The sequence below is a fragment of the Haliotis rufescens genome, unplaced genomic scaffold, assembly GCF_023055435.1.
Source record: "Haliotis rufescens isolate VD_foot unplaced genomic scaffold, xgHalRufe1.0.p SCAF_45, whole genome shotgun sequence".
In the NCBI taxonomy this organism is placed as follows: Eukaryota; Metazoa; Mollusca; class Gastropoda; order Lepetellida; family Haliotidae; genus Haliotis; species Haliotis rufescens.
The window spans coordinates 657,995-673,094 of record NW_025964168.1 but is presented as its reverse complement, the minus strand read 5'-3'; the positions used below and the strand labels follow the sequence as shown (position 1 = coordinate 673,094).

The 15,100-nt window shown below is 38.2% G+C and overlaps 1 protein-coding gene across 8 annotated transcripts in view; it reads right to left on the bottom strand.

The window, feature by feature from the left end:
• Nucleotides 1-359: 359 nt before the first annotated feature.
• LOC124117045 (6-phosphofructo-2-kinase/fructose-2,6-bisphosphatase 3-like) overlaps nucleotides 360-15,100 on the bottom strand; it is a 101,448-nt gene continuing 86,707 nt past the window's right edge. For 6 of the 8 annotated variants that reach the window (XR_006858219.2, XR_006858221.2, XM_046478732.2 and 3 more), the window contains one exon: nucleotides 11,545-13,725. Coding sequence is in view for 5 of the 8 variants with exons in the window: in XM_046478732.2 (XP_046334688.1) it covers nucleotides 13,663-13,725 (63 nt within the window). In the remaining 3 variants the exon portion in view is untranslated. Of the gene's footprint in view, nucleotides 5,585-11,544; nucleotides 13,726-15,100 lie in introns of those variants that run through there. The other 2 variants (XR_006858218.2, XM_046478733.2) reach the window with 1 other exon arrangement.

Sequence of the window (15,100 nt, the reverse complement as noted above, 5' to 3'; positions counted from 1 at the left end):
GATATAAACGAAAACATTTCCATAACCATAAGTGAGTGAGTGAGTGAATATGGTTTTACGCCGCTTTTAGCAATATTCCAGCAATATCACGGCAGGGGACACCAGAAATGGGCTTCACACATTGTACCCATGTCGGGAATCGAACCCGGGTCTTCGGTGTGACGAGCGAACGCTTTAACCACTAGGCTACCCGACCCCCCCCATAACCATAAGAAATATCTGCTAAGAGCAGCATCTGTTGTATGATTTTGACAGCACAAGCATGTTTTATGAATCACTATCAAATACTGATGACACCCGGGGTTGGCGATTAGTCAAAGTGTAAGTGGTCATTAATAACAAATAACTCAACATGGTGATTTTCACTTAAATAACTTTAATTCTGGAAAAAGCCACAATATTTATTATTTACTTTCAAATAAAAATTGACAAAGAGCATCACAAGTTCAATGAATAATTAATTTTCAATATACCTCCCAGTAGGTATCCTGAAATGAAAGAATAATAATAATTCAGACTTTGTAGAATCACACACACTCTGAGGACACTGCACTCATTTCAAGCACAAATCCGTGCACATGGTCAGCAACCTTCCTCACACAAGAATCACAAAAGACTTTCTGTTGTCAGACACAACTTATTCTGTTCTCGTATAGTCCATTCCATTTTTCAGACATATTCATTCTGTTCTCAGATATCTCAGATACATGTACAGTAAACTACGGTTATAACGAAGTCAAAGGGACCACAAATTTCAGTTTGTTATAACCATAGTTCGTTATAATCATATACACATCGTATATACAGCAAATGGACGGGGGAATAAACTCCCGTTTGTTATATCCGTCAGTTCATTATAAGTGTGTTCGTTATAACCGTAGTTTACTGTATTCTTATCACCCCAACCCATCAACACACAACCCATTCATTCTGTATTCAACACACAACCCATTCTGTTCTCAGATCCATTCATTCTGTATTCAACACACAACCCATTCTCAGATCCATTCATTCTGTATTCAACACACAACCCATTCTCAGATCCATTCATTCTGTATTCAACACACAACCCATTCTCAGATCCATTCATTCTGTATTCAACACACAACCCATTCTGTTCTCAGATCCATACTGTATTCAACACACAACCCATTCTGTTCTCAGATCCATTCATTCTGTATTCAACACACAACCCATTCTCAGATCCATTCATTCTGTATTCAACACACAACCCATTCTCAGATCCATTCATTCTGTATTCAACACACAACCCATTCTGTTCTCAGATCCATACTGTATTCAACACACAACCCATTCTGTTCTCAGATCCATTCATTCTGTATTCAACACACAACCCATTCTGTTCTCAGATCCATACTGTATTCAACACACAACCCATTCTGTTCTCAGATCCATTCATTCTGTATTCAACACACAACCCATTCTGTTCTCCGACACATCCTTAATCACCCTTGCTGTCACGCACACTATAGTCCACCAACTGTACATTTTACCTCAGTAAACTGAGATGTGCAAATCAATTCATTCATCAATAAATACCATCTTTATCCCACAGAATGATACTGCACAGACTGATATGATGAACCATTTACAAATATAAAATAATCTTCAGAATGCAGTCAATTATGATATATTCATGGATGAAGCCTCAATCCATCCAAGATGTGAAATCTTTTGTTGACGCCTCATCTAATACCACACAGAAGTACATCTTACTCACTGTGCCTCAACTGATGCTGTCATCTTAAGGTGATGAAGCAAACAAAACATGATTCAAGGTTTACAGAAACAAAGGTTAGAAAAAACCCAATATATCCGATCTTGGGAAATTTCATGTCAGCAGAATATGCGTCAAAGTATCAAAACCTCAGTACCTTATTTCATAGCAAAATTCATAAATTAAACTATAAGTAACTTGAAATAAATACTTCAACAAGTTAAAATATATTGTGTCCTATCCAACTATTTGTATATGGAATGAATCAGTTAAGTAACTCAGTAGCAGGGTATCAAATATACATGGAGATCCATAAATGAAAGTGTGCGTAACAGGTCAAACTTAAATCTTAAAAAATGACTCTTGATAGCTTTAGGGTGGATCTATGGTCTGTCAGCAATATATGATGTGTTGTTGAGGTGATATTTCAGCTTCTTAAACTTAAAAGTTAAAATCATGATAATTGCTAGATATAAGATTTTACTCTACATGAATGACTGTGATATGGTTAAAATCTGATTGGACTTCTGTCAATAAAAACATTGCTCTTGATGGGATTGTTAAAACCAGTGCTTTGAGATTTCAAAATTGCTGCACAACTAAATGAGAGGAGAAGATGAAGGTTGACAGACTGACCCAGAAGACAACCATTGGCCTCACACAGATAAAGATGAGCAAAACAAACTTCCTCATGCTTCTTTCAAGATTTGAAACAACTTTAAAATTTCATAACAATGTTAATTTCTTCTGTGCCAAAATGTTTTCAAAATTTGATAGTTCAGCCTTTTCTTCTGACGAAGTCAGAGTACAAGAACAGCATTGTAATGTTCAATGGGAAATATGCTCAAGTTTCCTGCTCATTTAGTGGAATGAATTATGTTTCCATAGTGACATAAAGGTTGTCATATTCAGCAGTATATCAATTGGCAATACATAGTTTCATCTTCTCAACAAAATAAAAACAACGCTCTGTATGTTGATTTACCTCTATTAAGCTCTGCAGTCTCCAAAACAAAGGGGAGTCTAGGGATGGTTGAGATTTGTTTCTGTAGTTAAGAAATAGGAGCCCGTCAATATGTCACCATTGACTATATAGTCATGACAAGTACCAATTCACGCTGCACTTCTTCCAGAAACAACTTGCTGGGTGGACTGGATTCTCAAAAACCCTTCCTTTCTACAACGCACAACCCTGCCTAGCCGATGACAACACACAACCCTGACTAGCGGAGTACAACACTACATACACAAGCACTGTGTCATACCCTGTCAGTGAAAGATTTTTCAGGTACATTCTAAATCCAGTGATTAACATACGTCACGAACTATTTGGAATATTATGAGTTCTGATTACATACAAACATTATATGTAAATCAAAAGAAGTTAAAGAACATCCAGGTTTTTCAGAGACTTTAGTTACTCTGTCATTATATGAACACATTTCTGTAATCAACATACGCAACACAAAGGGTGTTATTTAACAAGGTAAGTGACCATGGGGGTGCCTAATGAGATGACAGTCAATACATGTTTATTGAGTTTCTTCCAGATCAGTGACAGATATTTATCTGGACCTGCTCAGAGACCCCGCGTCGCCAGCAGCACATTTGCTTCAGCCCCAGGTCTGCACCAGATGACATTAAAAATTCCCAAATGGTTACAATAAATTTCTCAATTCATGTAATAACTAATTAGATGGTTTTGAACAGGTAACCTGCACCTCACTGATAAGAGGATCTCTAAGAGGAAAGGGTATTGATGCTTAGTTTAATATTCCATTAAATGCAATCTCAAAATACAATTAGTAACTCTGAATTAAAAAAAGTATGAACTATAAAAAAGCCTCAATTTTGAACAAAATAACATTTTCGCCAAATTGCCTTAAATGGCACTTAGTTTAGAACCTAGATAAATCCCTGAGTGAACAAATGTTTCATTCTTATTTTTCCCATTTTGCTTTACCTCATAATACTGCTCACATCATCAAATGTTCCTGATGAAACAAATACAGTTCCACGTGGATGTATGGGTGTGAGAGGGCACATGTACAAAAAAAATACTAATAACTGGAGCATGTATTAGTGAAGGAGCACTAATATAGCCAATTACAGTATGTAAAATTGGAACACCACATCAAGTCACATAAACCCGTAAACAAGCACAACCAATGCCCGTTTTGACATATTCTCTGGGATCTGGTTATACTGCCATATTGTATATACAAAAACCTGGCAGACATCACACCTGGGTAAAATTGTCATCAAAATATATAGTGTTTAACAAACAGGATTTGATCAATCACTCTTCGATTACATACACACTGGTACAGCAAGTTGCAGCAGAAGCAGCCGACATGACCGGGAAGCATACGCTCCAGTGACATGAGAAGTTGTGCAACAACTAATTCTAAACACTGTATCATGATAAGTACTTTTGTTCAAATTTCAAACTGAACACAACATTTGTAAAACATCACTGATGAAATGAATTAAACCTCTTACAAACAAATTCAGACAAGGCAACTTTTTCAAGAAAAGACAATATTGAGCAAATTTCATTTGGAATAACTTGCCAAACACAAATCACAAAAACTACTTATCTCAACATCTTAAACATGATTAGCTCAATAAACATCAGAGAAAAATGCTTTAATCCTATTAACGTAACATAAAATAACAAATCTTTTACCTATTACCTATTGTATGCCAAACTATTGTACATGTCACAAATGCTATATCCAACAAGACTGGTTAAGACATTTGCTTATTAATTATATGACGATAATGCCATTGTGATGAGGTCCGGATGCACATAAAATTATACATTTCTTTATTACATATCTGCATCACATATTATGCGTAACTCTTTTCATCTAGACAAGCAATCAATGTGTTACTGTTGAATACCTATCACCATACTGACTGGAAAACAGATATCATTTCAATTTGACAAAACTTTGTAACAGCTTTCAGGCGTTTCTTTGTCCAAAAGAAATTCCATGTTGAGAAGTCAGATGTCAAGTTTTAACAAAGTTATACTGTGTCTATGCTATTTCAAAGATGATCTATCCTCAAACAAGTCTCTCCAGACACTGCTGTTGCTATGGTACATGACCTCTAGTCGGTGTTGTTGCTTGGCTACGTGACCTATAGTCCATGCTGTTGCTTTACTACATGACCTCCTCTAGGCCCTGCTGTTGCTGTGCTAAATGACCTTCTCTAGACCATGCTGTTACTCTGCTGTGGGACATCCTCCAGGCCCTACTGTTACCAAGCTACATGAACTCCTCTAGGACCTGCTGTTGCTGTGCTAATGACCTTCTCTAGACCATGCTGTTACTCTGCTGTGGGACATCCTCCAGACCCTACTGTTACCAAGCTACATGACCTCCTCTAGGCCCTGATATTGCTGTGCTAAATTACCTTCTCTAGACCACGCTGTTACTCTGCTGTGGGACATCCTCCAGACCCTACTGTTACCAAGCTACATGACCTCCTCTAGGCCCTGATATTGCTGTGCTAAATGACCTTCTCTAGACCACGCTGTTACTCTGCTGTGGGACATCCTCCAGACCCTACTGTTACCAAGCTACATGACCTCCTCTAGGCCCTGATATTGCTGTGCTAAATGACCTTCTCTAGACCACGCTGTTACTCTGCTATGGCACATCCTGCAGACCCTACTGTTACCAAGCTACATGACCTCCTCTAGGCCCTGCTGTTGCTGCACCACACACATCTAATACATGCACATCCTGACAATCATTCATCTTCAGCTAGCTGCCATTAGAAGTGGGAGGGCACAGTCTCCAGAGCTTCATCTGTAGAACGTGTCCTCTCCAGATTCTGAAAACAGAAAACAAAAAACAACCTTAACATCTATGTCATGTATCACTGACTTTCCTCATCTTTGGGTACAGAGAACAGCCAGCAGAGGTTTAGGAGGACTAACTGGATGGACACTTCTTGTCTTGTTGCAAATCTTCGGACATGGCAAAAGGTTACACTTTATCACCACTGGGGCTAATCAATTAAGTTACTGGGACAAAGAGGTACAACTAAATGTGCTATATTCTGATCAGGATATCTCATCACATTTGTCTTCAGAAAAAAACTGCATGTGGTGAGAAACATTTCAGGGCCATCAAATCCAAAAGTTAATATTTGATGTTCTGTTTGTTTGTTGTTAATTTCGCACTCATTTATATTCTAACTATGACAATGGTCTATAAACAGATAAGTCTATAAGTCTGGACCAAGTTGACATGATCAATGGTCCACGCTGTCAGTGAACAATGACATGTAATCATCTAAGTCACTGCACTGGAAAACCCAAGTCCAATTATTCACTTGTTTTGACAAACATAGGCTACTGGGGTTCTACATTAACCTGAAATCCCCACTGGGATGATAGCTTCTCGCTGACTGGCCATTGTGAGTGTTACCATCATACTTGTAATTAGATAAACACTTTGTTGGTTTCAGGACATGAACTGATGTAGGTGTTCATAAGCTGTTTCTTTAACTGAAGAGGGTGCCTAATTTACAATGTATACAAGTTTCATTAACATTCACCAAAGACCTTGTTTCATACATGTAAATATGAAATGTCAATGCCAGTGAATATCGCTATTATCTGCCGAAACAGATTCCGTTTTGCATAAAAGGCAAAATTGTTGGGGAAACTTTATGAATGGATCACTGAAAAATCAATGACACTAAATAAAACTAATAAAACGGACAATCAAAAATGATCACACACAAAGTGTCAGCTAATAATATGTGGTATATAACACTTTCATGTTTGAATAATATCCTATCGTTTTTAAACTATGATGTCCAATCAAATCTGGAGAGCGGTCTTAGCCACACCTGAGGCTATCATGAAGAAGAGACACATAGCTCCAACATATATACAGTCCATATATACACAGTGAGCTGACCAACGCCACAACTCATCAAGACAAAGTTACCCTGGTTTTGTCCGGGAAACAAAAGGAATAACGCAGAGTTATCTCCCTCTAAACCTGATGAGTCAGCATTTCCAATCTTGTCTGGGCCAACTGACAGTGAATGCTGACTATCAGACATACAATGTCTCAAGATTCACACATGAACCTGAGTACTAACATAACAAGGTCAGGCTTTCTTTTTAGAAAACTTGGTTTACGATTCCACAGACTAAAAAAATTTGAAATGTGTATGTTTTATTCCATGACCAGAAATAAGTAAAACTTAATAAACAACACAATTACTGCCACTATTAATTTAAATAAATGATTTGAAATACTAAGAATAAATCTATTGCAAATTTATCTTAAAAACTTAAAAAAACCCATTCAATTTTGACGAATCTCGACAGATCCAAATCAATAACACTCTAAACTTTTCCCCACCCTACTTAACATTTTGAGGAAATCAAAAACAATAATTGAAATTGGAATTTATATGCATATTTTCTCAAACCAGCACTGTGCATTTGGGGGGCCAAAAATCTGTAAACCAATTTTAAAAAACAAGTCTGGCCTAATATGACAGTGAACCACACAGGACACATCTGTTATATATTTTAAATTTTATTCATCATTTCTGTAGTATACACATGATGTACACATCATTGTTACAAGTATATCACATACTAAAAGCATCACTGATATGTGTCTGGAGTAAGTATATATTGTCATACACACACACACATATATACATATATATATATATACATATAGAGACTTGGTGGATGTTAGTGTTATCAGATTATGCCCTTGTATCTATATAAAGGTTTAAGGCTGCCACAGCTTTTGTAATAACAGTAATCACTTTAGCATGAAATATAGCTAGTTAACTGACTGACTGATCAAATCACAAACAACTCATTAAGCGCTGACCATGTGAGGCAATAGAGTTTTAATTCTATCTTTATTTATAGCATAGATTTAGAGTGAGTGAGTGAGTGAGTGAGTGAGTGAGTGGGTTTAAAGCCGCTTTTAACAGTATTCCAGTTATATCGCGGCGTGTCAGCTTAATGTGGGAGGAAAGCCCGAAGTGATGCAGGTCTCAGACGTTTACCACTTCGGTGAAACCCACGAGTACGGGTATGGTGCTGACAAACCTAGAAACATAATAAGGGTGAACCGGGATTCGAACCAACAATCATAGGTTTCTGGCGTGCCCAAGGGACGCAACTCTGCACAGCGAATTGCGGCGCCTTAGACAACTGGGCCACCCGTGCCCCCTCATAGATTTAGATAAGGACTTGTATTGTCCTGATTGTCTTATCTATTGTCTGAACATGGTGGTGTTTTCAGGCACGGCCATAGAGAAAATGGGAACATTTCAGGTCCCAAGATTCAATGGACGTGTTATTTGACAAGAAAAGGTGAACCAGTTCTATTACATATTTCCTCACCAAACTCACTCTGAACACCATACTAGCTTTGAGGAATGAGATGTTACTTTACTCGAGTGAAACATCAGCATCTTCTTTTGTCTAGAGATGGTATTGGAGGTTTACAGTGTATCACAATATTTTGCGATCCACAAGGCCGTATTGCGATACTTATCGCGATATATTGTACATTTCTAAATTTGTAATTCAGAAGCAATCTGATACATTAATTTATAAATTTAAGTTCAAAAATGGAAACAAACAAGATGCTGGTACAACATTATGTTTAGTCAAAATATACTCAGCTATCTTGGGGCCCCAAATGCATGCCGGGGACAGCGAAGATGTTTGGCAAGTATATTACATTGAACACATAATAAAAATCGCTATTTTAAATCACTCAAAAAATCAAGCATGGAAAAATGATATTGTGATAGTTATCGTGGAAAAATCTTACATCAATTTACCGATATTACCGCACACCCTTAATTTTGTCTACATCATGAATTTGAGCAATATGAATATGATATCACATTTAACAAGTACATGAAAAACATATTCAAATTTAGCTCTATAACTTAGCTGGGTTCGCTCTGAAATTGTTGCTACCTCAATGATGATAATCCCCTGTGTGGGTAAAAGGTCATGATCAGCAGGTGACCTTGTCTGCAGGTGACCCTGTCTGTCTACTAAACCCATTAACAGAGGATACCATGGGAGTCATCTTCCTCAGGCAAGGGAGTTAACTGACTTTAAATGTCCAGTTTCCACCCTTGCCGAACTAGGCTGGAATTACTGGGCTCGACCAGTGGCTTTTACCAATTATCTCCCTTCTAAGCCTCTCCTATGGACCAATCAGATTCCACCTCTCGTATCACTTGCGTTTGCTTCACAAAAAATGGTGGCACTCAGTCAGGACGATCTGATCGATAATCAAGATCTATATTGTGATAAAACGGGTCTTACATCGCGAAATGCATCAAATCACGTGAGCACCTTGATTAAAAACAAGAAAAGATTTGGAAAATATCTGCTGACAACGAGTTGGCGGTGCACATGCTTTGCAAATCCTGCAATCGATCAAAATCTGCACGACAGTTTATGAACCGGATTTTGATTTCGGTGTGCGATTTTGATTGGACTATGCATAGACTCGTTAGTCCAGACAAAATGTAACTCCATAATACCAGCCTAGTTCGGCAAGGGTGGAAACTGGACTTTTATAGTCAGTTAACTCACTTGCCTAGGGAAAATGCATGGTAGTAAGATGACTGACATACATTTTGGTAAAATCCACCTTAGTCAGATTCTGTATACATCTCAAGTGGCAATGGCACGACAGACACTAACGGGTATTTGAACCATAAGCATCAATTAACAATGACAATAAAAAACAACAAATGCCAGTCTGACTTTAGGCTTAGAGTAAGCAAGTTTCATTTAAAACTAACCACCTCCATGATTATAATTAAACAAGGAATGGTCTAAGTGGGTTATCCATGATAGGTAGCAGAAGTTTAGACTAGAACAAACAGCCACACATGCACGTGGCTGTGTTAGTGCAATAGCCATGAACACTACTTAAAGCCCATTTCACCTCACCTCACCATGTTATTTAAAGCTGCTTTCAAAATTCCTGCAATATCACAGTCGTCACCATCTACCGTTACACATGGTGATTTGAAACGATTCTTTGGTGTTTAGAGCCCCTGTTTTTACCATATGAGGCTGTGACATCAACAATTCCAACTTAGAGGAAAACACTCAATTTCATAGACCCCAATTTGTGATAATATCTAGCATATACCCATATGTTAACAAAACAACAGATGACAGAATGTACTGTTAGTGAAACAGCGGTTAATGTAGCACCACACTTACAGATGGAGGAAGGGTTTGTTTGTTGTTTAATGCCGTACTCAGCAATATTCCAGCTATATGACGGCGGTCTGTAAATAATCAAGTCTGAACCAGACAATCCAGTGATTGACATCATGAACATCAATCCACACAATTAGGATATGATGACATGCATCAACCATGTCCACCTGACCACCCGATCCCGTTAGTCGCCTTTCACGACAAGCATGGTCGCCACTTACGGCAAACATGGGTTACTGAAGACCTATTTGACCCCAGGTCTTCTGGAGGAAGTGAACCAGATGAGAATGTAATATTAACAGAGACAAAGCATCACCTTCCAAATGTTCATACCAAAAGGTTAGATCCACATTAAGTTAAAACACACAAAAAATTAGTTGATATATAGCTAATCAACACTAGTAGATAGGATTATAACAATGCTAATTGTTCAAAGAATGTCAAACCAGCAAAACTCACCTTTTCTAAACAAGGTGTGGACCTTGTGATTTTTGAAAGAATAACAAAGAAAAAAAAATATGTGGATTAACAAATGTAATGAAAACCGAAACTAAAACAATACACATGTTATCTTCAAAAATTTGAGAAATTATAACAAATGCTGTTGTACAAAGCAATCTTAGCACTAAGGTGATTGTAACTCCCATACCTTAACATAGACTTATGACAGTCGTAGCGCTAAGGTTGTTTTGTACAACGGCACTCTGGGATTTATCCAGGAATTTTGATCAGATGTTTATTGTGGGATGAATAAGGAAATTAATCTTAACCCGAAGTAGAGACTTTACCATTCTCTTAACACACATAATGCCCTTTGAAATTATATAGACGATTATAGAAATTATTATACACATATGCATCGCTGAAAGCGTGCATTCAGTACACTTGTCATAATTTTACTTAACTTTCAATACACATAAATATATGTAATGATTCCAAGTACAACAACAACAAAGAAACAAATGCTGCAAGAATACTTGAAATATTAACAATTCAAAGGTATTTGTAGCTTCCACTTAATGCTGTTATTTGCAGATGGAATCTTTAAGACTTCTTGAGTTTAAAGATTCACGATCTATATTTGCAGACATCTGAAAAAATGTAAGCATCTGAGATCCTCCTTTTTTTCTCTCTTAAAATACTTTGGTAATGATAAAACTATTCCAACAAAGGTCTGCAGGAGAAGGTGAATAACCTGACAACATGCCATTCTACAAAGCAATACTTTCTGTCCATTCTATCTATTCATCAACCAGCAATAGCTATGAGAGAAGATTCTTAAACAAACATGTCATTAAGATTATATTTTATTTTAATAAAAAAGATAGTTTTGGAAAAAATATATCTGTAATTCAAATATTGAAAATGTGCCAATGGGATGATATAATGAATTGTGTTGTTTGTTTGTTTGTTTGTTGTTTAACGCCACACTCAGCAATATTCCAGCTATATGACAGCGGTCTGTAAATAATTGAGTCTGGACCAGACAATCCAGTGATTGACATCATGAGCATCGATCCACGCAATTGGGATATGATGACATGCATCAACCAAGTCAGCGAGCCTGACCACCCGATCCCGTTAGTCACCTCTTACGACAAGCACAGCAGCCTTTTACGACAAGCATGGGTTGCTGAAGACGGATCTGGATCTTCACAGGTCGAATTGAATTGTGATAAACCACATTGCTTAACTGAAGTCTCATTAAGTTTGGTAGTCATAAGCTGCAACTATAAGGATTGATAAAGTACTTAGTTTTAGAAACCCCCTGCCCTGATCTCCCCCTGCCCTGATCTCCTGATGCCCTGAAAAGTAGTTTCGACATATGTCAGACATCCACTACAGATGGTTCTTATTCACTCAACAAATAAACCGACAAATAATTTATAAACAACATACATATCATACTTTGGTATTACTGACATAAGCATTGTCAGAGAAAACTAGAATATCAAAAATCAAGACCAGCAGTATGTGCAGTTCACAAAACAATATGACCAAGATAGCAATGGAAGATGATCCTATTTGTCATCCACAACTAAATAACATGAATGCCACTTCAGAGGTACTGGAAGGCCTACTAGGCTGTGAGAGGCATGTTTGGTACAATCTACTCTGCTTTTAAGCAGAGATTTCTATTGACTATGGAAAGGGTTTTGTTGCTTTTTTGACAAAAAGTAGCGGTTCCATTCAAAAATAAACTGTTTATTAATCAGCTGAGATTGCTAGGATCGGCCATTTGATAAAGGGTGAGTGAGTGAGTAAGGATGTATGCAGCTTCTAGCAATACGCCAGCCACTCCAAGAATGGGCATCACACATTGTACCTATTTGCTAGAAATGTCACAATGTAGCCACTAGTTTGGCTACCACACCAGTCTCTATGAACAAAGACAAGGATATCACTGCAAAAAACAGATTAAAGCTATGTATTTCAAGGGAAAAATCATGTCACAGTTACATATGACATCAATGGTAAGTTGTTTCACTGATTTTGTTAATGAATGCTCAAACTAATTTTTGAGAATATCGTGAACTTTCAAATTGTACCATAGAAATGCATTCGAACAGATTCTAAAATAAACAGTCAGTTCAACTTCAAAATGAGGACACTGAGATAGATCATAAACAATGTCTCTCATTTGCCACAAAGGCCAGGAAAAGGTTTTTGTCAGGTAGACTCAGTTTATATAAGCCCATGTATAAACATTCATCTCAAATAATGCCAAAAGACATGTTTGTAATAGTAGACTGTATGTAGAACCTACCACAACCTTACTTCAATAAGTGAAAACACATTCCTCTCAACGATCACAGTTATAAAAATTTCAGTCAACACACTGGATATGTAGAATGACCAGTCATTCAAGCCGTATACCAATCAATCACTACATCAGCATCCAGAAATCATACAGTTTCATAAAACATCCTGAAAGAATGAAAGACAATCAAATATTGGTCAAGTGTGAGAACAATGTACAAATAAATAAAACACAAGAAAAGGTCAAGAGCTTATTACACTGGTTACTTGACCAACAATTTCTTGACAATTAAAGAAGATGAAGATGCCACTTCCACTGAAGTGTCTCTACACCAGCTGAATCCTTCTTGAACTTTGAAGGACACGCCTGTAGTCACAGCACTAAAGTAATGGATCTCAATGACTTCGGAGGCTTGTATCATCCCCATGTGCAGTTAACAGTTACACAGTCCCCACAGTATCACACTCAGTTTCCAAGACACAATAAAAACAATTTGGTCAGATTTTCTTCACACACACATCTGAAAACCCCGATGAGCACCTTTGATTTGTAATATCACATCATTCAATATAGCCACACACATCTGTATTCCTTGAAGGAAGATATGAGACACTCTCCAATTGCCTGAAGCAACATGCCCTTTGTTTAACATATCCTTCATCGAGTGGAAACATTCTTAAGTGGATCTATCTCTTATTTTCTGGTGATTGTAGAGAAAATGAAGTTTGTTTTCCTGCCTCGCACAGAGTCTTCCTCCACAACTATCCCACACTGGAATGAATCATGTATTACCAGAAGAACATCTTCAAGCACCCTACGCTATGTTATCCTGCTGACAGACCCTCGTCATCCATTACGATCTACGTTGGTGGTGGCAAAGGTCAAGGTTAGAGGCCATTACTCAAAGCAAGAGCAAGTGGTGGCCTCAATGGCGCTAATGGACCCATTGGCTAGGACAGTCTGGAAGGAGGAAAGAAAGGAAGTCAATAAGGGGAGAGAACTCTACAGGGTTCTTGGTTTGTGAATAAGGACTTGTAATGATGATGAAAGTTGGATGATTGCATATAGTCATTGATTGAGATGAGAGGATAATCTCAGGACGATTCACTTTGTTTGAGATCTTGACAATATGGAATGAATACACTTGGTATTTCTCTAGAAGTTTTTCCATTTTTCAGTGACTGAGCTTGGTTTTGTGGCCTGCTAAACATTACTGTGGACCCTATAGCACCACACACCACCACCCATCCCAACTGACCCCATCACCCTACATCCCACAACACTTGTGACAAGCCTAGACACAGACACAACACTTGCGACAAGCCTAGACACTGACACAACACTTGCGACAAGCCTAGACACTGACACAACACTTGCGACAAGCCTAGACACAGACACAACACTTGTGACAAGCCTAGACACAGACACAACACTTGCGACAAGCCTAGACACAGACACAACACTTGTGACAAGCCTAGACACTGACACAACACTTGCGACAAGCCTAGACACTGACACAAAACTTGCAACAAGCCTAGACACAGACACAACACTTGCGACAAGCCTAGACACTGACACAACACTTGCGACAAGCCTAGACACTGACACAACACTTGCGACAAGCCTAGACACAGACACAACACTTGCGACAAGCCTAGACACAGACACAACACTTGCGACAAGCCTAGACACAGACACAACACTTGCGACAAGCCTAGACACTGACACAACACTTGCGACAAGCCTAGACACTGACACAACACTTGCGACAAGCCTAGACACTGACACAACACTTGTGACAAGCCTAGACACAGACACAACACTTGCGACAAGCCTAGACACTGACACAACACTTGCGACAAGCCTAGACACTGACACAACCCTTGCGACAAGCCTAGACACTGACACAACACTGATGCCAAGACAAGGCACAGACAGCTTCTCTGACAGTTTCAGCCACCCATCATTGCTTTAATACCTACACAGGAGCAGTGAGAAAAGAAAGCAGTGATGGGAGATATGAGACAAGGGTTGATGTTTTATTATAGCTTGTCACTGATGGACTACAGGATGTACTAAATAACACAATGTCATGCTCTACCCATGATGTCAGGTTCCATATGGTTGTACAGCATTCACACTTATACTGTAGTAATGATTGGTTGGTTTGTTGTTTAACACCGCACTCAGCAATATTCCAGCTATATGACTGGGGGGTCTGTAAATAATTGAGTCTTCAACTGACAATCCAGTGATTGACATCATGAGCATCGGTCCACGCAATTGGGATACGATGACATGCATCAACCAAGTCAGCAAACCTGACTACCCAATC